Below are 23,408 nucleotides of genomic sequence, written 5' to 3'. Positions count from 1 at the left end.
AAAGAGTACCGCCTAGCTGTATCGGATTGTTGATACGATGTAATTGTCCTGTGCGAAACGTGGCTCGATTATTGAACGCTTTCCAGTCAAGTCTTCGGTCGTGACTACGAGGTCTTTCGTTGCGATCGGAATCCTAGCAACAGCCGTTAATCTACTGGTTGAGGTGTCCTTGTAGCTGTCCGTGGCGGGTTGGAGCACAGACAAGAAGGGGAAGTGCAAACAAATCGGTGAATCAAAAAGTGGTTCGTTTTTCTGCTCAACAAGCGATGTGTGTGGTAGTCGAGGTGGTAGCGTTCCACACGGGCTTTCTATGTGCACTCACACTATCATAGCATGCTGCCTATCTTAACTGCAGGCAGAGATGCCTTCTACCGCTAGGTGCGCTAGTGTTCGCAAATGACAAGTGGAGCCACTTTCTGAATCGAAGTTCCACTCCTGTGATTTTCTGCAAGACAACGATCCGAAACCCAATTCTAAGTATGTAAAGGAATGGTTTCGAACAAACAAAGTGTCGGTTATTTCATGGCCTAGCCAATCTCCTGACATCAACTCCATCGAAAATTTATGGAAATAGCTTAAAAGAAACTTATCTGGCCAAGGTCTTTCAAATAAGGATCAACTATGGACCACAGTTCAAAAAGAGTGGTATGCTGTACCAAATGAAGCTTGTCAGTGCTTGGTTGAGTCAATGCCAAGAAGATTGAACTTGGTTCTACTTAACAATGGAGGGCACAGCGGTTACTAAGCGTCATTAGTCTAATAAAACTGATACGATTATTTTCAAGCTTTCTATACTATAGTTTTATGCAACACATCTATTTCACTGACCAGGCATATTTTATATTTGATTTGAATGAGTGAGTCATTAATGTTTTAACTTTGAGTTTTCTCGTGCAATTACTTAATTTTTATTACACTACCAAAGGTAAACTTTAAAGTCGAATAAAATGAAGTTGAATGAGCATAACCTAAATTTTCGTATTTATTTTACCTACACCTAATTTAATGAACAGCAGTGATGTACGTACTACACAATTTATTTCTAAAGGATATCAATCATCACACTAAATGACTATTATAGGTGAAATTCCATAACAATATAGCTTATGTAACGTAATATCAACTCTAGACTGAACTTGGCTTAATTTGCACCAAAGTGTTCCTATGACCCATTATATTTGAAACATTTTTTGTGCCATTTTGAAAAATGAATTGATTCAAAAGATCGATTTAAAATGATTGATTAAATCGGTGAATCGATTATTTTCAAATTGATGTTAATTATTTGCAATTGATGTTAATGCTGAGATGATTTCCAAGGCCGCGACTCTACTCAAGCTATCCTTCAATACTGGCCCTGATGGAGTTCCATCTATATTTTTGAAGAGACATATTGCTAGCCTGTTATTTCCGCTTCATCGCCTGTTCCGCATGTCTCTCTCCACATATTTCCCGTCCACAAAAAAGGAAGGAAACGAGCTGTGGATAACTATCGAGGAATTACATTGTTAAGTGCCGTTTCGAAGCTATTCGAGCTAGTGATTATGGAACCGTTGCTGTCCCATTGCAAGCAGTATTTAAGTGCTGATCAACATGGGTTTACTGTCGGTCGCTCTACAACCACCAATCTTCTGTGTCTCACTTCGGGTATAACCGAAAGCATGTCGGATCGGGTTCAAACGGACGTTATTTATTCAGACCTATCCGCAGCATTCGACAAGTTGCGATTGCTAAACTCGGCAGGCTCGGTGTATGCGGTAATCTTCTAAGTTGGTTTCTATCATATCTTACCGGTCGTCAATTAAAGGTTGCCATAGGAGATTGCAGATCAGCTAGCTTCTTCGCCACATCAGGTATACTTCAGGGAAGCCACATGGGACCGTTGATTTTTATAATGTACTTCAACGACGTTCATCTGGTCATCGAAGTCACTTTCTTCAACGTCAGCTGAATGTATTCGCTAGGTGGTGCAGTTTAAACCAGGGCTGAAAAAATCACTGAAATTCATCAAAGTTCACTATGCTATTTTTCATTCACACACACCCAACGCAAAACAAACACATGCGGTGTAAGCGACAGTTATAAAATATGCGATACAGCCGCAAGAGGGTACTGTCAAATTTGTGAAATCCCATAGTGGAAACATTTGATGTCAGCAACCAGGACTAAGATGTGTTCCTTTAATTACTGAAAAATCCTGTTACCCCAACGAGGAGCCACGCCTATCTCACAAGTAACCATAGCGAACATCCGCTGACACACGATCTGGACCCGCTTAGATTTATATGTGTCCACGTTTTTATGCTGACTACGAAAAGATGGCGGAGTGTCAGGTCCTTGTGTTCCCCTAGTTTGAAGTATTCAGGGCTAGAAATCAGTGGTAGATCTCACATCCCGTAACGTACCACGAAAAAGTGATCTACCCACGTAACGGGGTCGTATTTACCTTGCCAATAGCCTAATCCTAAATTTGGATTTTGCTTAAGGTGTTTCGCTGTGAGATCCTTATTCTCGTAACCACTTCGAAACTTTAAGTGCACACATTTCAGCTTCCACGAGACGTACCACAATGAAACTGTTACTCCACGTTTGCTGTACTGCAGCATACATGAAGCAGCAATTTCAATTTCAGGGGCATTAATTTCCGAGATTTGTGTAATTGAAAATACAAAGAGGAAGTTCATCTTTAGCCTACGTGGCGGCCATTTGTGGACTCTACAAGGAATCACCTTAACATGGGTATTTAACCCCCATCAGCTCTTCACGATCCTCAGGAAAAAATCCAACACTACATCGAAATAAATAAATAATTTCTATCTACATGCTGATTAACCATATTTTCCAAAGACCAAATTCACTACTACCCGTTCTCTTTCGACATTTCATCAAAATAATGCCCGCAGTGACCAATGGCGACCGTGACGTGTCAAGAGATAATAAAATGCAAGACGGTGCAGAAAACACACTGAACACTATCCCCCATCTAGCTACTGATACTGGCATCGACCGCCGCGGCCATTAGCGAATGGTCCTTAAAACAAAATAAGGCCCCATTTTTTTCCCTTGCGAATGGCCGACATTAATGATGTCTCGAGGAAGAGCAACCGTTCCTACCTCCAGCTCTACAAGCATATGGAGCGAGACGGCTCTCCAAAACCAATTGTCACCACCCGGCAGGTTTCTGCATACCATACATGTTTGCCTGCGTGCTACTGGAATACGCAAATTACTACCCATCGGAATTCGCAATGAGCCGTCGTTTCGGGTGAATGTGCGAGGATGCACTTTTAGCAAAAATTAAACTCCAATTATGAAAGACATTTTCCGATCCGCAATTCAAAAGTTTAATGAAAGTAATGGTCTCCTGCTGAAAGGAAAGGGACTTGTAAACGGCGGTCAACCCGGGAGCGATAAATGGCCCTTGGCGGTTTCGGATCGATCGGTTAGTTTCCTCTGCGCGTTCCGTTCGACGATCCCGCGCCTGCCATGTGGAACCAGTTTCGTTGCTGCTGGTGCCAACTTAATGATACATAATTTGAATTGTAGCTGGAAAAAAATATTTCAAGTTTTTAAACATTATTTTCCGTTTTCTTTGTCTTTACTTTCAGAGTTCCGGTGCCCGATGCTAGGTTCGATTACCTGTGCGAGTACCACAAACCAGCAAGGTGAGTACATTTTGGTCGGTTTAGTTGGTGTTGTTCAAAAGCTCGTATGCTTCCTTATCAAAGTTAAAACCATTTCATGAATGATGACACTTACGTAACATGTCCAAAAACGCATAAAAAGAATGGCATGAACATCAAATGTAAGGGTGGATTTCTTAGATCCTCTGCTTGTTTTCTTACAACAAATGTAATATAAGTTCTTGCAATGGACTGCAGTGAATAAGCAAGGTTTTTTCTAGAACTAATATTTTCGTACACAACCTAGCACCACTGAATTTGGGAAAACAAACTTACAGTGCTGTTCGATATAAATAATAGCAGGGCATGCCGATTTTAAAACGAATTGGTCAACTTTGACATGATGTAACTTTGTTGTTTAAAGGTCAATTGAGCTGCAACCTTAGTCACAGAACTACAAATATATTCAATTTTACGATTACACAATACCAAATTTTTGGAAGCACCTGCCGTAAAGTGAGATACCAGGTAAAATTGTTCGAAATACTAGCCGGTTTAATAATTAGCATTTCAGCTCAATTTTGAGATTTTAAATTTTACATTTCTCAAAATTCAAACAAATATTAAATAATAAATTAACAAATATTATAGTTAAAAATGTTTTAATATTTGCAGTAAATCAATTTTCAAATCAAAACCCACAGTATAATCTCGTTTTTGATATTATCCAGAGATATGAGGCCTTAATGGATATTTTTATTTTTATTGGGCTCAGTTTCTGCACTGCTCAATTAAACAGCAATTGCTTGTTTGAATTGGAGTTCAAATCATAATTCAAGAATCAAGTAATTTATGTCTTCACGTTTATTTCCTAACATGACAATAATTTTAAGATATAATTGTGGCTTATCTATGTGGAGCTGATATAAGATTTACGTAGTGCGAAGTGTATTTAAATCACTTTCTTCTTCTTAGCTTACAACTAGAGCTCTATGACTTTATACTTAACCTGCTTTGTTGTTATCTACATACTTTAAGCACAATCTTATTATATTGCAACAATATTTGACGAACCAATAAAGTTTAATAATCAATCAGCCCAATTTTCCGTATTATCATTGGACAAAACACACGAGAATCGTGTGAAATAATTTACGGTGAATCATTTCAAATCAGAGAATGTACCAATTTCTACTGTTGTCAACAGTTCGGAAGAGGGGTAGTGGAAAACCAGCCAAAATAATGAACAAAAAAGGATTTCGATCGCTACACAATACGTTCAACAACAAAGATTCGATAAGTCAGCGGGACGCCGCGAAAAAATTCAAGTGCACGCACCTCTACCCCAAAAGGATTGGAATAGTTTGTCAAAAGAAATCAAGACCTCCAGAATACACCGATCAACAAATTTCGAACTTGAAAACCCAAGAAATTACTCAGGAAAATTTTGGATGATGAAAGTTACTTTCCTCTCTCAAAAACTCACATTCCTGGAAATGATCGATATTATTCAGATAATAGTTTTACAACATCTCCAAATGTAAGATTCAAGTTCAAACACAAGTTTGAACAGAAAGTGATGCTGTATATCGCCATATCGGAGGGAGGAATTTTTAAGCCATGGTTCAAGCCTAGCGGTTTGGCGATCAACCAAGAAGTGTACCAAAATCAGTCTTCAAACACTCCATTTCTTCAAAAATATCACGCAGTTGGAAACTACGTGCTTTAACTGCATAAAGAATCATTGTATTATGCTAAGCAAACACTAACCTTCTTGGAAATCAAAATATCCCATATGTACCAAAAACCGCAATTCAACAAACTTGCCTCAGTGTAACCCAATTGAAGATTTTTTTGAAAATATGAGCTCGTTGTAGTGATGCCACATATACAGATTTATCTGTATTCATACATATTTTTTTCAATAGTTTGATACAGATATCTGTATATACAGATTACAGATTTTTCAAATAAAGTGAATGTATTTTGCAATATTTTTTTTTTATGTTTATTAATTACGATAAATAATCTTATTTTTTTCTTTCAAACAACATGAATTCAATCCGAGACCCAAATCGTATTTTTCACTAAACAAATATTATTATTTTAGCTTTGAATAAACTTGGAACCTTTAGAATGTACTTCTGATGTTCAGATGTTCTGATTTCTCGTTGGAAGGGATATTAGTTTCACTTTCTATTTGTTTAATTAACCATGGCACATGGTTACAGATACGAAGGTTAATTAAACATATTTTTTGTCAAATCAATAAAAAAACCATTTTAGAAAACCCAAAAAGTGGTTGATTACAGTTTGTGAGTCGAAGAGTCAACTGGATATTTTGATATTTGAAAAGCGTAATTACAGAAATAAAGATTATTGCATGCAATTCGACTAAACTTCCAGTAAAAGTTCTGTATTATGTCCAATGTCCAGATAAAGGTTTTCGTAATCTCGGGCATAAAAAAAAAAACAATTTCTAGGGAATTCTGATAGTTACTTCATTAAGGAAAATTTCAGCCGGTAACAGATTTGTCTCTCATAACTGGTACTTAATGTTTTGTATTTTCAGACTGTTTGAAAGATACAAAACACATCAAGATTTTTTTTCTTTGATTTGTTTTGCGTCGATCTTGTTTTCCGTACTGGACATCTGGACCCTACGTATCGACCCATCATCTCATGAACCGGGGACTAACGGCTTGACTTTCCTTCCGACGGAAGGCGTGATCAGAAATGTTATGCCTCAGAAAATCCCAGCAGCACCGACTGGGATTGAACCCAGGCCTTTTGAAGTGAGAGGCAATCACGCTTACCACTGCACCACCGGCGCCGCTATCAAGATTGTAGCATTTCAAGATTTTTAAAATAGAAAAATTCATTCTATTGACATGTGTAACGTCCGCTTTAGATGTATAGATGTTTAGATGTATGGGCAAAATAGCGCAGGATTTACGCTATTTAGAAACAACCCAAATATGAGTATGATCTACTCATATCCGCCAAAATTAAGTAAACGAAGTTGTGACTGACAATATGACGAGTAAACAACATCAACCTGAATACGAATGTTAATTTGTTGTGTTGTCAGTTACAATCTTGTTTCCTCAATATCGGGTAGCCCTACTTCTAATGGAAATTAGTAGATCTTACTGAAATTGTCATTGTTTAGAAATAACGTGTGCAGAAAGATGGAAAAACTCGCGGTACACGGCTAACGAGATCAACCCAAATGTGATTCTACTTGACTCATAAATCGCAAGAAGTGCAAGAATTCAGAAAAATTTGCTTCATGTTTTTCCAGCTTTTTCACGCTTTTTCAAAGAAAAAATGCCAGAATATGATAATAGTAACGATTGGATTTTCTCGGTCTATTGGCACTACTACTAGACTAGGTAAAATTTCGTCGATCTTGTTTTCCGTACTGAGTACCAATGATACCGACGCCAGGAAGGCAGTTCCCTTACCTGTACCCTACCTATCGACCCATCAACTCATGAACCGGGGACCAACGGGTTTACTTCCCTTCCGAAGGAAGACGTGATCAGAAATGTTGTGCCTCAGAAAATCCCGGCGGCGCCGACTGGGATTGAACCCAGGCCTTTTAGGGTGAGAGGCAATCACACCTACCACTACACCACCGGCGCCTATGGGGGGGGGGATACTTTACTCAACGCTGAGTTCCTGCACTTTTTGTGATTAAGAATAAACCCAAATTATAGGGCTTGATCTCATCGGCCGTGCACAAATTTAAAGGGACCAAATCCAATTGGTCTTCTTGGGATACATTGTAAACATGACATAAAAAAAACGGGATTATACGACACGCAGGTATCAACCGTATTTATCGGATAAGCCTTCTCGAAAAAAGCTTGCCTAGATGAAACGCGTCCACAGACGCACATACAGACATCAGCAAATTTCAACTTGCCGGGGAGATTTTTTATATTCAATTTCATTCTACGATGTCGTAATCAAACTGTCGAGCCAGATCGAGCAGAGTTCTATCGAATGGGAATGTTATATACAGGTGAGATAGCTTGTGTGGATGGTTATCGTTCACAAACGGCAAGACGTGTGAAATCCGATTCTAATACCTATGTTACGGTAGTAACAAAGGTAAAACTGCTATTATTTCGAACAATTTTTCCTAGTGTCTCACTTTCCGGAGGTGCTTCCAAAAATGTGGTATTTTGTAATCGTGAAATTGAACATATTTGTAGTTCTGCGGCGAACGTTTCAGCTCAATTGATCTTAAGAGAGCAAAGTTACAACACGTCAAAGTTGTCATTTTTGTATGAAAATCGGCATGTGCTGCTATTATATCGAACAGCACTGTACATAAAAATTACAAAAGTATGTAAAAAACCTTCCGACGACCACATTGCAGAATTTGTTCATGCGGTGTAACATTACAAAGTCTGTATGCTTTTTTTTATAAAAATCTGTAATAAAATCTAGCATTTCCCGGTTGAGTTAAGGTATTCTCTCCTGTTCTGTATCCGTTCGCAACGGACTCCCCAAACAACATTTTTTTTTGTATGGGAAATCCGTTTCGAACCGAATACAGCACAGGAATGATTGTAATGTTGTCACAAAACGCAACACCACAAGTATGCGCCACAAGGCATAATTGCGTCCACTTTTTTTATGTTTCAATAAACTTTCCCACCAAATGCATTGCGGTAACCCGCCAAATCAAGTGGGTATTCAAAAGAACTGGAAAATTACTACCTCGGATCAAGCACCAAACAAGTCCAGAAGCTACAGAAATTTTCACGCTCCACAATTACACCACCACGACACGGACGGTGCTAAGGGAAGATTTTCGCCCCATCCTCCATCAACCATGCCGTGGAATCCTTGCAAAAATAAGTCCCAAACCCCCGCCGAATGGTCTCTCGACTGCTTCAAGACAGCCACGCCGACGGTCGACGACGGGGTCCCCAACCGCAACCGAATGAAGCGAAAGCAACCGTAATTGAATCAATATTATATAGAATTACAGTTTTCCTTATTTATACGATCCACGATAATGATAATAATAAATTTGCAACATGAGCAACTGGCACTACACTTGACTCCTTCACCAACAGCTGCCCGGTAGAGAATAATTCACGGAGTCGTCCTTGGAGCAGCCATACTTGGTGGTGCAGTTAAGCACTCCCTTTAATCTGCTCGGTTTAGCATTCCTCTAGCTAATTCTGCCCAGTTGATGACAGCGATGATTCTCCACACATTTTCAACAATACATGCTTAGTACTCCGTAAAATGCTCAAATTGTTTGATCCTACTAAGATCAACAATTGATCCACAAGAGCTGCCGATAAGATCAGTTTAATCCTCCCTTCCGTAACGCATCCTGATGTAAATAATGATCATTACGACCTCGGTTATGTGTACTCTCCCCCATTTCTCCCGTGCACCACCGCAGTAAAAGTAATGGAGAAACATGTTCCCTGCAAACACGACAACACAGAGACGCGTTATAGGTAGGCAGGGCCCGTTGATGAACCATAATGAAGCATAATAACACGCTGCTGCAAGGATGTTCCAAAGCCAATGCATCTTTTCGATCGTCACATCACTGTTGATTGATCGTGTTCGTGGGGTTTCCGATGTTCTAGGCTACAACCAAGCGAGTCGAGTGAGCCTACAATGTTGCAAAATGATGGAGTCTCGTCGGGGGGTACTTTTACGTTCGGGTAGAGTGTTCGGTTCGCATTGCTTCGCTTTCTGTGCCGGTAGCAGCATCTCAAATTAGCGGAAAGTTTAATGGCAAATGGCAATTGAACCGTACATGCTTGTGCCATTGTGAGCTACATTGCAATCACAAAGGCAGAACATATTTGGTAGGCTAATAAAATTAATTGGCTTGATGCACTTCTTCAAATATTATCCTATACAAATTCTTACAGTTAAGATACGTTTTGTTTTATATGTAGTTATTTATGCGAGAACAAAATATTTTCGCTCCGAAATTCATTGCTAATTCATACAACAGCAGAGGGTCATTTTTCATATTTTAGTTTTAAACACTTTTTTTCGATTGTTTTAACTACATCAGTTTAGAATCCTAGTTTAAAGGAATTCCTGAAAAGATTCCAATTAAAATTCTGAAGATCATTCCAATAGAATTCTTAGGAGTATTTCAAATGATTTCTGGGAAGAGAATGAAGGGAATTTAATTACCTTTAAAATGCAAGGGATTAGCCTGATTAGCCTCCCAAAATTTGAACTCATTTAGGGAGAAACTGACTTGGCACAAACCATTTGAGATTTATATGGGAATTACTATGGAGAAACCATAATTTCGATTCATATGTATCTCAAAATTCAGCAGTCCACTCTACTTTAGAAAATGATAGCTGAGCTTGTTTTGAAAATTTTAGAAAAAAACCGAAAAAGTCGTGAATTTGAATAATTGATCAGGAAAAAAAATCTTGTTTCAATGATTTTAATAATTTTCGAGTACTTTTTCAAACGGGCCTAAGTAATAAATGTAAACAAATCGAGTTATTCGACGCAAACTATTACTCTTTTGTCATTGTATGTTCTAGAGGAACCCATTCAGTCTTTGTCAAGCGCCATAACAAGAAAGTTTAATAAATATACGCGGTTAATATTAGTAATTAATTATCGCGTTTTATTCGTCACGTCCGTCGAAATCCCACATTGGTGACCCCGACGTGATATTGGTACCGATTCTCGAATCCTCGGAAAGGATTTCCCGTCGCGAAAAACGGTACTTATAGTGTAAACAGCGAAGAAAAACAAAATCGAGGACGCCATCTTTTATTTCTATAGAACGAAGATGACTGACCCAGTTCCTTTGTAGAAAATGATTTCATTCCGTAATGAGGAAAGTTTTTTTTTTATTTTGCGGTAGTTGAGACCTCAGTTTTAACAAAGGAAAACAAAATTGAAATGGTGATTGGAGCACCAAGTGTTGTAATTTTTTTAATGCCCGTTAAACGATAAATTGGTCAGAAGATGACGAAGCAACGAACAAAATGGTGTCCGAGGCAAATAGGTTTGTGGTGTGAGTGATAGTTTTCTGCAAACCAAAGCGACGACCTGCTGAATCTTGCATTCAAAATAGCATCATACCTGAGCTTTTGTTACTGGGATGCCAGAACACCGGAGGATTACAGAAGATAAGTTTTTTGTTAATTCAATTCATTGAAAAAATCATTGAAATATTCTTCAGTCACTGATATTTATTGAAATTATTGTATACCAATCGTCCATTTAAATAACTTATTTTTCAGTAAGAATGACTGGTTTGCTAATTTTAGCTATTTTAACCGATTTATTTGTTCCACATGCTAGCAATTTATGATCGATTCGGTTTCAGCTGACAACATTGTCCATCCTTCATTTTGTCTGCTCATCGTAAGCTGCTTCAAGTATATTCTTCTTTAAATGTCGTTAAGCTATCTGCCAACAGATGGCCTAGGGCAAACTAATGCTTTTTCGAAAGAGCGATTCACATACACTGCCGTTGAATAATACTCAGTGGCGCGGGTTGTAGGGTGTACGGCAAGTGAATTTGGCTCATGTTTGCGTCCCGTTCACTGGGTTCGCGGAGGTGTGGATAGGGTGGATCTCTGCTCGGGTATTAATGGGAGATATTTACTCATATTTGAGTGGAGATTTACTCATTCTGTGGATGACCTGCGCTTTTGCGAGTTTGCATGGGCTCGGATATGAGTCGGATTCATTTGCCGTGTATGTTGTTGTCTATTTTTATTTTTGGTGGGTTTTTCTTACACACGGTAAGAAAAAAGTATCCAACGGAAAGTTCACTTTTACCTACTTTTGACTAGTTTATCTCCTTTTCTCCTTCTAATGTTGTCAAAAACAGAGGAGTAAAACCACCCAATAGGGGTAGTAAAGTGTGGGAACCCAACGTTGAGTATAACCATATTTACCTACTGTTGGGTACAACTAACTTACTTTTGGTTAAAAAGCCAGTGGAAAATTCCATACGAACTGCACACAAGTAAATGAAAATTACTTTGACCAGCTTTACCTACTTTTGGGTTCCTGCACTATAGTGCCGAGATGAGTGAAAAGAACTTAATTTTGGGTACTTTTTTCTAACCGGGTATCCGTAACCGTGTAATGTATTTTTGCTCATTGTAATAACATTGTAATAACTTTTATGTCATAAAGATAACTAACGGCAGTCAAAAATCAACGAAATCATACATTATGTTTCAAAATAGAACCGTTAGATTTTATCAACACTAAATTTTCAGGCTTGTTACAAGAATCGAACGGGTACACTACTACTGTTCCACATTGCAGCAGATGCTAACATAACATTTATGTTAACATTTAATTTATGTTCTTTTTTCTATTTTATTATATAATTAATCCTTAATCAAGATTAAAATTAATAATTTTAAAATAGGCTAATCTTACATCATAATCCTTTTCAATATTGCAGCGGGTATCTCGTTTTGGTAGCTTAACTGTCTAGTATCTCTAGTCTAGTCTAGAATTGAGGTCTGAATCTTGGGTTGAAGGGAGTTTTCCTAAAAGTGTCTGGCTGAGGAAATGTGGAAAAATGCTATATTAATATTTCAGAAAAGTTAATTTTTTTGTTGCCGGGGACACGTATCGATGTATCTTTACTAGCGAGAGATTCGACTCTGAAATACAGTTATATAATGATTATAAAATGTTTTATATAACAGTGCAGGGGAAGTTGGATGGTTGCATAAATCAACAGAGAATAATTACGTTTCAAACTATATAAGATTTTACTATTCAATATGTTTGTTGGTCATATATTTCATGACATATTATTTTATCTCATTTTCTTATTGATGGGATAGCAACATTGCCATATCATATTTTATTTTTATTTTATTTTTCAGCTCATGACTAAATTATTCTACATTATCTTATCAATTGGTTCCCATCGATTATAGTACAGTACCCGGTCGATTTTGGCAACAAACCCAATAAATTTGTGTGGCCAAAAACTAACCATGTCAGGATCGAACTGGTACTGTAGCTGTACACTTAATTGAAGCAATGAACATTCGTTAAAAGGTATCTCGCTACAACAACTCTTCCTATAAAAAATCATGTAGAAATCATTTAATAAAATAATTCACCTGACGAATTGCAGTACGTTGATTATTTTATATTTTACTCAAAGCAAAACTATACAATTTAACATATATATCTAATTGTATTTCTTATTATGTTGCGCACTTCTCATAATATTTTATGGATCGTTTAATTTTAGCTTGATAATTATTTTATTATTCTTGTGAATTTAGATCGGAAGGGATAGTGAATAACTTACATACATAAATAATTATTTTTCAGGTTTTGTTTCTCGTCATGCATGACATCATTTAGATGAGATTTTATTTCAATTTTACTGTTAGTCCTGTTAGTTATTCATCACTCTTTTTCAATTACTCTAAAAAGAGAATATTAAGTATCCTTCGAGCTAAACATATTTACTTGCTATTATTACTATAACCTTGACATTTCAGTGTTACATCCACCTACCATTGTAAGCAGAGGAGACATAGAGGTGCATCTTATTATGTGTACAATATTTATAATTTTTATTGCATCCATTTAATTGTATTCCCTACATTTCATATTTTAATGTTCCGATATACTTCATTTCACCATTACATATATTAACATTATATAAATAAATACTGGGTTGGGTGGGAGCATCAGGGTATCATTTGACCTGAAACTGGACGATGGAGTGGTATGACAACCGGAGTCTAGGAGGGAATAAACACTATCATTTTCTTTATCCTACCGATTCGATTGTGGTGGTGTAAATTCTACTTCAACAGTTTCAGTGAGATTGACGCACCCTTCTTAACAAACCATCCTGTAGGAAGCTTAATAAGTATTGCGAATTGCGTTATTCGATTTGTTGGATCGTATCGTTGGAAGGAGATTCTCAAATTCCCGTGGATTTCGCGTAAGTGTCTCTGCTTACGGGTCCACCCCCCCGTTTTTGGCCCTTCAAACAGCGATATTGTGAATTCAGATCGGTAGCTCAAATTGATCTTGCTATTAAGTGGAGCTGCATACAAGACAAGATCTTTGAAGGGATGGTGGCTACCTTACATACATTACATACGTATGTTCTAGAGGAACCCATTTAAATTTTCTTTCATTTATTTAAGATAATCATAGTTAAAGAATTGTCCAATGTACAGTTAAGAACGATGGATGCTTGATTGTTACTTCGGTCAGTTTGTCTCCCTAGCATGCTAGTTGCTAAATTTCTAAAGACGGGGCATTGCAAACCAATCTTAACTTGCGGCTTACACCTGCCAGCTTATTGATGGCCCGATTTACCCCGGGCGTGCGACTTCGAGCTGGGTACTCCCCGCAAAGACGTTCGGATTAGGGTGAAAATAAAAGAAAAAAAGAGATGTCAATCTTAGACGTCTATTAGTTAATCTGAAACTTTCCCTTTTTCTCCTCGCTGTCCTCGGTGTCACACGGTGGGGCCCTTCCACAACGGCGGTGGTGGTCGCTGTGCACGTCGGCTCCAGACACGGTCTATGCCGAGCGTCTCCTCTAATGTTGGCCTATGGATCTAAGATTGGGCTCATCGCTAAAAATCTGTTATTTATCAATTTTATCAAGATGAACGCGTTATTGGATATTTTTGGTTGCTATTGAAAATTTAGTCGATTGCTGAATTTATGTATGGGCCCAAATTAGGGACACTTAGGCCGACATTACCTGCATTTCCCCTACGTTGTATACGAGTACCCCGAATACAACGTATAGTTCGTCTAATTTGACATTGCAAATGCTATGCAGGCACGTTGTATAATTGGCAATGCACCCGTCACAGTGGTTGAAAAGTCCATTTTAACGCTCTTAATTAATAGCACCATGGAGAGTGGATTTAGAACAACTTTTTCGAAAAAATTAAAATCGTAAATTTCACTCAAATCGGGATAGAGAGCATTGATGAGGACGGACCCCCAAAAACACGTTTTTCATCAACATATTTTTTTTAATTTTAGGTCTTCATTATGTTCAACAAAGTTGATTGGTATACTAAAATACACATCTTTCTAGAACATACTATACCTGCATAATTTTAATAGGATAAGTTATTGATAAATTTTCTTCTATTTTCCTCATATTTTGGACTTGCGTATCTTTCTTAGGTGCAAGAAAGTGCTGATGAAGTCAAATGCATCTAAAACTGCATTAAAAGGGCTTTGAAATGGCGGTAAACTTGTCCGTCCACGACCGTCTGCTGGAGAGTTATGATCAAAACAAACACCCGTTGATAGGATTTATAGAAGTCATATCAACAACAAAGGGATACTGTGTTTTATACCGCGTAATAAATTCGTTTCCATAGTAAGTGGCTCAATAAACAAATTTCCCACTTCTCAGAGCTTATAAAATTCAAGAACGGCACATTTTCTTTTCAAAAGTTTCTCAGAAGGCAAAACTGAAGCATCAAGCACGAAAAAAAAAAAAACTGTCAAATTCAGTTAAACTTGTGATTCGATAAGTGTGCGTTCCACATCACTGTTTTTCAGCAAGCGTGAAGCAATTCTAAATAAACATTTCAAAATGTCCTATCTGCATTGATTGATTCTCTTAATCGACTTTCTCTTCCGTTAATAACTCAGCTGCAAAACCTTTCCCTATTGTATTTGACGTTTTGGATGCTAGATAAGAATCTCCTTTATCAAACTATGTTTTAAAATTAGCGCGAAATCTGTTTGCATAGCAGTGGTTATCAAAAGAGAAAGTCGATGAAGAGAATCGATCAAAGCAGATAGGACCATTTTAAATGTTCATCGAGAATTGTGAAAGTATATGAATGAATGTAAGATAAAAGAACTGTGGAAGCCAAGCGAAGGAGAGAGAGACTTATTCTGCCAAAAAAACCGGACAGCAGAGGAAGCTACGAGAACAGGGCTTTGAAGTAAAATGGCATTATCCGGTAGGGCTTAACCCAGCAAACAATTTTAGCTACAGACTAGCTTACAGGCAAAAATTAGCTGTATAAGCCAATTTTTGGTTGTATAAGCTAATCTACAGCTAAAATTGTTGGGAATTTCTTTTAAATTTTTCAATTCATCGTTAGATCACAACAAGTGCCAATGATCTTTTTTTCCTGATTCCATTTATGTTGAAATTAATAAGCGTGATCTCTTTTCACTCTGGACAAAAATGAGTGGAGGCCGATCATCAAAATTCAACTGCGTTTATTTATATATTTACATTTATAAATTTATATACTCCAGTGTTTTGCCATAAATGTGAATATTTGTGCCATAAATGTGAATATTGTGAAAAAATAAATTTTCCATTTCACTTTTAGGGGTATTAATCATAAAACCCATGCCTTCAAAATACGAAGCATGTCATACTCATTAACTTTGCTCAAGACGTCCTTACTCTAAATCCACTCTCCATGGTGCTATTAATTAAGAGCGTCAAAATGGGCTTTTCAACCACTGTGCCGTGTACTGAATGGGAATTGTGGGTTCGAATCCCACCGGTGCCCTTAGATTTTTTCACAAATTTTCTCACACACGTCTCTTACCGATGATATGTGCTTATCTCTCAGTATGTTCAAACTTTCTTATAACTAAGCTGGTAACACAGTAGCGTTTAGCGGCGGGATGAGCGAGGCTCCTTTTTCGAACCCGAATTATGGGTCAACATAGTCAAATTCGTTATCGGTCATTGCCATATCAAATCACATCTACTCAACGAAATATGGCCAATGGCACTCAAAACAATAGTCACAGTTCCATATAGCCACCTAAAATCCGATTTAACATGTACCTAATAAATATGCCTCCCTTAGCTCAGTGGGTAAAAGGCGCAGCTATAAAGCAAGACCATGCTGGAGGTGGCTGGGTTGCATTCCCGGTCCGGTCGAGGAATTTTTCGGGTTGAAAAATTTCTCGACTTCCCTGGGCATAGAGAGTATGATTGTAATTGCCACACAATTATATTAATGCAAAAATGGTACAGGCTCTCAATTAATAACTGTGGAAATGCATCTAGAACACTAAGTTGAGAGCACGCAATAAGCTAAAATGCGATAAGGAATAAGCTTGAAATGCGAAGAAGAAGAAGAAGAAGAAGAAGTAATAAATATGTCATAATATAGCTAAACTGCATCCGACAGATCCGAAATCGATATCAAAAGAATTTCAGGAACATAAGTGAAGATGAATCGATGATACACTATGGAGGGGCGGAAACGAAAGCAAGTGCTGGATTAGAACCAGGCAAGATATCGCAGCAGAGGCAGCAGTCATGGCAGTGGACCTGATAGAAGAGCCTCAAGACCAGGGCCCAGGACAAAGTAAAAACATGTTTTTAGGGGAAAGTGAAGTTGACGAATTAACAAGGAAGAGAAGTCGGCAGATTAAAAGGGAAGGCAGGTTGACGAATATCCAGAGTCCATACAATACGTAATATATTTGTATGAATGATTGTTTATGTCCCCCTGCGGGTGGGGTTTAAAAGCTCTCAAAAATTGGTCTTGTTGAATGTAGATAGTGCCTAACATCACATCAGGTAAAGGGTGTCCACGATGAAATTGCCACACTATGAAATTGCTCTAACTTTTTAACCGTTCGGTAGAATTTAATGAAAATTTGGGTGGATTTAGTTCATAGTGCATTATTTACATCCTGCAAGTTTTAAAGTCCTGTGATCAAAACTCGCGGAAATGGAGTCGAAAGAACAGCTCGTGCGTGATAAAATCTTGCGCATTCATCACGAGAACAAGGATCTCTCGCATCGTTCCATCGCTAAAACGTTGGGAATCGCGAATTCCACGGTGTCGCGAGTGATTAAGCGGTTCAAGGAACGGTTGACCACCGATCGGAAGCCCAGAAGTGAAGGAAAAAGTATTCCGTACAACACCAAAAATCACAACCGCGTAGTTGGGGCCTTCAACCGAAATCCGAACGCCTCCGTTAGGGATGTGGCTAAGAAGCTGCACCTAAGCCGAAGTTTTGTCCAGAAGGCCAAAACTAAGGCTGGGCTTCGAACGTTCAAGGTACAAAAGGCCCCTAATCGCGACGAGAAGCAGAACAAGTCCGCCAAAACCCGTGCCAGGAAGTTGTACCTCAACATGCTGACGAAAGTTGAATGCTGCATCATGGACGACGAAACATATGTGAAGGCCGACTTCATACAGATCCCCGGCAACCTGTTTTTCACGGCCAAGGATAAGTTCAGCGTTCCGGAGCATGTCCGCACTCAGAAGATGTCCAAATTTGCGAAGAAATTCCTGGTTTGGCAAGCCATCTGCACGTGCGGGAAGCGGAGTGCACCTTTCGTGACCCAGGACACGATGAACGGACAGGTGTACATAAAAGAGTGCCTCCAGAAGCGGCTGCTTCCTCTCCTGAAGGCCCACAACGTCCCAACAATCTTCTGGCCGGATTTGGCCTCATGCCACTACTTCAAGGACGTGCTGAAGTGGTATGCGGACAATAAGGTCAATTTCGTGCCGAAAATGTTCAACCCTCCCAACACTCCGGAGCTCCGCCCCATCGAGAAGTACTGGGCGATTATGAAGCAGCACCTTCTTAAACGACCTAAGGTAGTGAAGACAGTCGAGGAACTGAAGAAAGTATGGGTTTACATGCAAAAAACGGTTGATTCACAGGTTGTGCAGAATCTTATGGCCGGGGTTAAGGCCAAGGTGCGGGCATTTGCGTAAGGACTGTAAATAAAATACGAGTAAAATGGTAAAATGAAGTTTAATAGTTATTTCTCAATCCCTGAAAATTTGATGGCAATCGGATGAAAACTCGAATTTTGCGAATCAATTTTGTGTGTGGCAATTTCATCGTGGACACCCTTTAGATGATCTAATCGAATAAATGAAACTGACTGAAAGACTGACAGTTGCTTTGGGTCTTTCCATAAACTACGCAGATCGTTTTATAGATAATTTAGAACCACCTTCCCCCGTGAAGTCATTCATTCATATATATTTTAAATGCTTTCCAACCCCTGAATAATGATCATTGATACCAAATGTTTGGAATCTTAGAACCAACAAATTACAGAAAACGGATCTACTTCACGGATTGTGTTCATTTTGATTAATGATTTTTTATTTGCATGTCATTGACCTAGCTCACTCGGTTAAGCCACAGCTATAAAACAAGACCATGCTGAAGGTGGTTGGGTTCGAATCCCATTCCTGTTTATGAATTTTTCGCGTTGGAAAAATTGTGGAAGTGCTCAAAGAACACTAAGTTGAGAACTGGCGTAAAGTCCCAGAGGGGACATAACACAGCCAAACACAATATTATTTTTCGTTGAGTAGATATGATTTGATGATGTGGTATGATATGATAATGATTAATCATGAATTTTCAGAATATAAACCCATTACCTGGATCATCAAAGACCTATTGTAAGGAATCAATTAGCTTTATTCATGTTTCCACTGCCACCATAGATAAAAATATCCGAACTAGTTTTACGATGGTCATGCATAATGTTTTGAGTGTCATTGGTCATATTTCATGAAGATGTGATTTGATATTTCACTTGTCATACCCATGACAGACAATCATTTCGACCATATGGAACAACATTCAGGAATATCGAGAGTCGTTTTTATAGTGGCTATGAGAGATGCTTTGACCATGTGGAACCATGATCCAGAATATCCGGAACCAGTTCTATGGAGGCCATATGGTTCTATGGACGTCGTTTTGTGTGCCATTGGCCATATTCCATCGAGTAGATGTGATTTGTATGTTGCTTGATATGGTTATGTCAAATTTGACCATGTGGAACCATAATCCGGAACATCGGGAACTGGTTCTACGGTCACCATATGGCTCTATGGTTATCATTTTGAGATCTATTGGTCATATTTCATCGAGTAGATGTGATTTGATATGTCGCATGATATGGATACACACTTAGATTATTTACCGAAATCTCAACAGCTGAACGTTCGGTAAACAGTTCGGTGATTTTTCACAGATTTTCTGTAATTTTTCACAGATATTCGGTGAAAAGTTACAGGAAATCTGTGCAAAATCACCGAACTGTTTACCGAACGTTCAGCTGTTGAGATTTCGGTGAAATTTCACAGATTTCGGTGAAATAATCTAAGTGTGTATGAGAGATAATAAATTTAACCATATGGAACTATAATCCGGAACATCCGGTATCGATTCCAAGGTAGACATGGGTTCTTATGATTGTTCTCTATTATTTTCTCGAGTAACAAGGAAAAAATCAATATTTTGTCGCATTGATAAGTAATATATATGCAGGGCTGTTATAACAGGCGCGGATTTCGTGAATTTCGCGGATTTCGCGATTTTCGCGGATTTGTCTCGGATTTGAACTTTCAGTCGCGAAAATCGCGGAAACATTAAATGATGTCGCGAAAATCGCGAAGGGACTGATGTGCTGTCACAAAAAATGTGGAATTCATTGTAACCTTTCCGTCCCGGATTATTCTGCTGTCATCAATTTTGTTGTTCATTTGGCTCTCCATTTTTTACCGCTTCAAACAAAACACCCGGTAAATAATAGAAAAATGATCTCAATTCCATAAGTCACACCGGATTTTCACGGAAATTCGATGAGGTATGTCCAATGTGAGACATTTTCCTTTTTTTCCAATATGAACATAACATTTTTCGTTGTTAAATCATAAACGAATCGTATATATGCGAGTAATTGCCATGTATACCGGATATTCTAGGATCTCCAAATCGTCCTGGAGGTCAGTTGATTTGTTCAACTATATCAACCAAGACTCCAATAATGTCTGTAGTATCGAAATATGTCCAAACAGATTCAAAGTGTCAATGTGGATTGTACCCGACCTATTGCTACGTATACAAGATGTTATAGGTTCTGAAATCATTCTGGAGATCAGATTATTTTTCTACTAGATCACCCAAGACTAATTAAATATCTGTAGTATCGAAATATGCCCAAACAAATTTGCAGTGTCTATGTTTTAGGATTTCTAAATCGATATTTGATACTACAGATATTATCCTAGTCTTTGTTGATCTAGTAAAACTAATCATCTGAACTACAGGACGATTTGGAGAACCTAGATCATCTGGTATACGTGGAAATAATTAAACATTATCCATATAGACACTATGAATCTGTTTGTACATATTTTGATACTACGGACTTCATCCCAGTCATGGTTGATCTAGTTGAATAAATCATCTGAACTCCAGAACGATTTCTTCTTCTTCTTCTTCTTCTTATTCGCATTTCAAGCTTATTGATTAGTGCATATTAGCTTATTGCATGCTCTCAACTTAGTGTTCTAAATGCACTCTCAAAGTTATTAATTGAGAGCTTTCGATGCCAATACCAATGCATGAATTTGTATATTGTGTGGCAAAAACACAATTATACTCTATTCCCAGGGAAGTCGAGAAAATTTCCAGCCCGAAAGATTCCCTCGACCGGACCGGGAATCGAACCCGCCGCCTACGGCTTAGTAATACAGTGCCTTTACTAACTAGGCTAGGCTATGAGGTCCAGAACGATTTGGAGTACTTAAAACATCTGGTATACATGACAATAGTTCATGCATGATCCACATAGACACTGTGCATCTGTCTGGAAATTTTACAATACTAAAGACATTGTCCCAATCTCGGTTGATCTAGTAGATCAAATTATCTGAACTCCAGGACGATTTGAAGAACCTTGAACATCTGGTTTACTCGGAAATAGATCATGCATGGTCCACATAGACACTTTGAATCTGATTGGACATATTTCGATACTACAGACATTATTGTAGTCTTGGTTGATCTAGTACAACAAATCAACTGATGTCCTGGACGATCGGTTATGATTTGATAACGAAAAGTGCTAGGTTCATATTAGAAAAAAAAAATATCATGATAATGTCTCACCATTGGGCAGAAACCAAGGAATATCCGTGTAAATACATAACCGCGACGTGACCAACAAGCATGACTTATGAAACTTTGGTAATTTCTCGATTATGTGCAGGGTGTTTGGTTTGAATCGGTAAAAAATAGAGAAAACTAGAGCCAAGTTAACTACAACATTTAGTACAGCAAAATTCGTCTCTGGTCAATTTTCAAGAAAATTTGCATTTCAAATGAAAATGCATTAATTTTTTTAATAATGTTTCATCAAATCTAGGCCAGTATTATTTAATAGATTGATGCAATGTTATTCTATTTTTTTATTCAAAGGTTACAAACGATACTCCTTTAGCTCAGTCGGTAAAGGCGCAGCTACAAAGCAAGTCCATGCTGGAGGCGACTTAGTTCTATTCCCATCCAGTCTATTAATTTTTCGGGTTGGAAAATTTCTCTACTTCCTTGGGCATAGGATGGTACAGGCATAGAAAGCTCTCAATTAAAATGTGAAAGTACTTCAACAACTTCAAGAACACTAAGGCAAAAATCTAATATACTATAAGCAATTAGCTTGAAATGCCATGTAGTAGTATACAAATGCTATTTTTAGGCAATGAAAACAGTTTTTTTTTTGTCGCGGATTAGTATTTGAAGTCGCGGATTTCTTTTGAGGAATCGCGGATTTCGCGGATCAAATTTAGAAAATCTTGTAACAGCCCTGTATATGATAAAGATGAAAAAACACCCCCGTGCCAACACATCCTTGCATATATAACAAAGAGGGAGGGGCCTGAGGGGAAGTACCACCCATCAGATGTAAGAACCACTCACCGGAATGATGTTTCAATTTATTCGGCCATGGCATCTCTGAAATACAATTTTTTTTTAAATAAAAAGTTTGTCCCGGGCTTTTACGGGTTAACTGCGGTGGCGAGACTGGCGCTACTAGCTGAACCACCGCAGTGAGGACGGCATGTATTCGGGAATCCTTGGTGGTTAGCCGGGAAGCGAAATACTCCTTTCCGCTTAGCTTCCCTCAATGGCGGCGATCCAACACCCTACACTGTGCCCAGTACACAAACCACGGGCCGGCACTTTTTGGGGGAACTTCACGATGCTGGGAATTGTCCCTCCACAAAACACTAGGTTTTTAGTAATAACAGACGGAGCAGAAAACGCGTGTTCTCATAGTTGACGAAACATAATTCTTTTTGAAGCAGTCGATAGAATAGAGTTTAAGCTTGTTATAGATAGATAAACAAAAAATAGATTTAATTATAGCAATAAACTGTTCTTGTTTTTGCGTTGTAAAAATGAAGTGAGAAATACTCGCTGCACATCTCGGACTTTAACTGTAAAAATTCATTGGTGTTGATTCAAATGTTAAGATTTACCTACTCTTTGCATATCTATAGTAGTCTATGATCCTAATTTATCAATTACTTTAAAGAAAACAAATTTCAGCAACTAAGTGAGAAGTTATTAATAAATGAGCACATCAACTGTGCATACCAAGCATGATCTCCACTATTGGTGCCTTTACCCTAGTTCATAAATTTGTAATACCTATGTATTACAAAAAACGCAGTATTTGCTCACCACAAAAAAACTCCCTCCGTGACAATGATAATATCATTGCCGTGACCAGGATTCGAACCTGGGTTACTACGGCCACAACGTAGGGTCCTGACCACTAGACGATCACGGCTGTCGAGAGTCGTGAGTTAATGTGTAAAGAAACGGCAACGTGAACGGCACGATGCAATTTTCTTTCTAACGTCAAATGAAAACAAACCGAGTGTACATACAATATCAAAATCAACTGTATTTCACCATATGCATTCATTCGATGAGCGAGTGAGGTTATGCT

General features: G+C 38.2%; 1 protein-coding gene across 1 annotated transcript in view; it reads left to right on the top strand.

Moving 5' to 3' along the window:
* The window catches only part of LOC135710876 (obg-like ATPase 1), a 90,584-nt gene that overhangs the window by 4,394 nt on the left and 62,782 nt on the right, over window positions 1-23,408 (top strand). Inside the window, exon 3 of the mRNA XM_065233583.1 lies at window positions 3,609-3,665. Within this exon, the coding sequence (XP_065089655.1) occupies window positions 3,609-3,665 (57 nt within the window). The remainder of the gene's footprint in view (window positions 1-3,608; window positions 3,666-23,408) is intronic.

Source organism: Ochlerotatus camptorhynchus, unplaced genomic scaffold (genome assembly GCF_037179485.1).
Source record: "Ochlerotatus camptorhynchus isolate MF236.1 unplaced genomic scaffold, CSIRO-AGI_Acam_v1.1 ptg000404l, whole genome shotgun sequence".
In the NCBI taxonomy this organism is placed as follows: domain Eukaryota; kingdom Metazoa; phylum Arthropoda; class Insecta; order Diptera; family Culicidae; genus Ochlerotatus; species Ochlerotatus camptorhynchus.
Note: the sequence above shows the minus strand (reverse complement) of the source record. Positions and strands in the feature narration are given on the sequence as shown.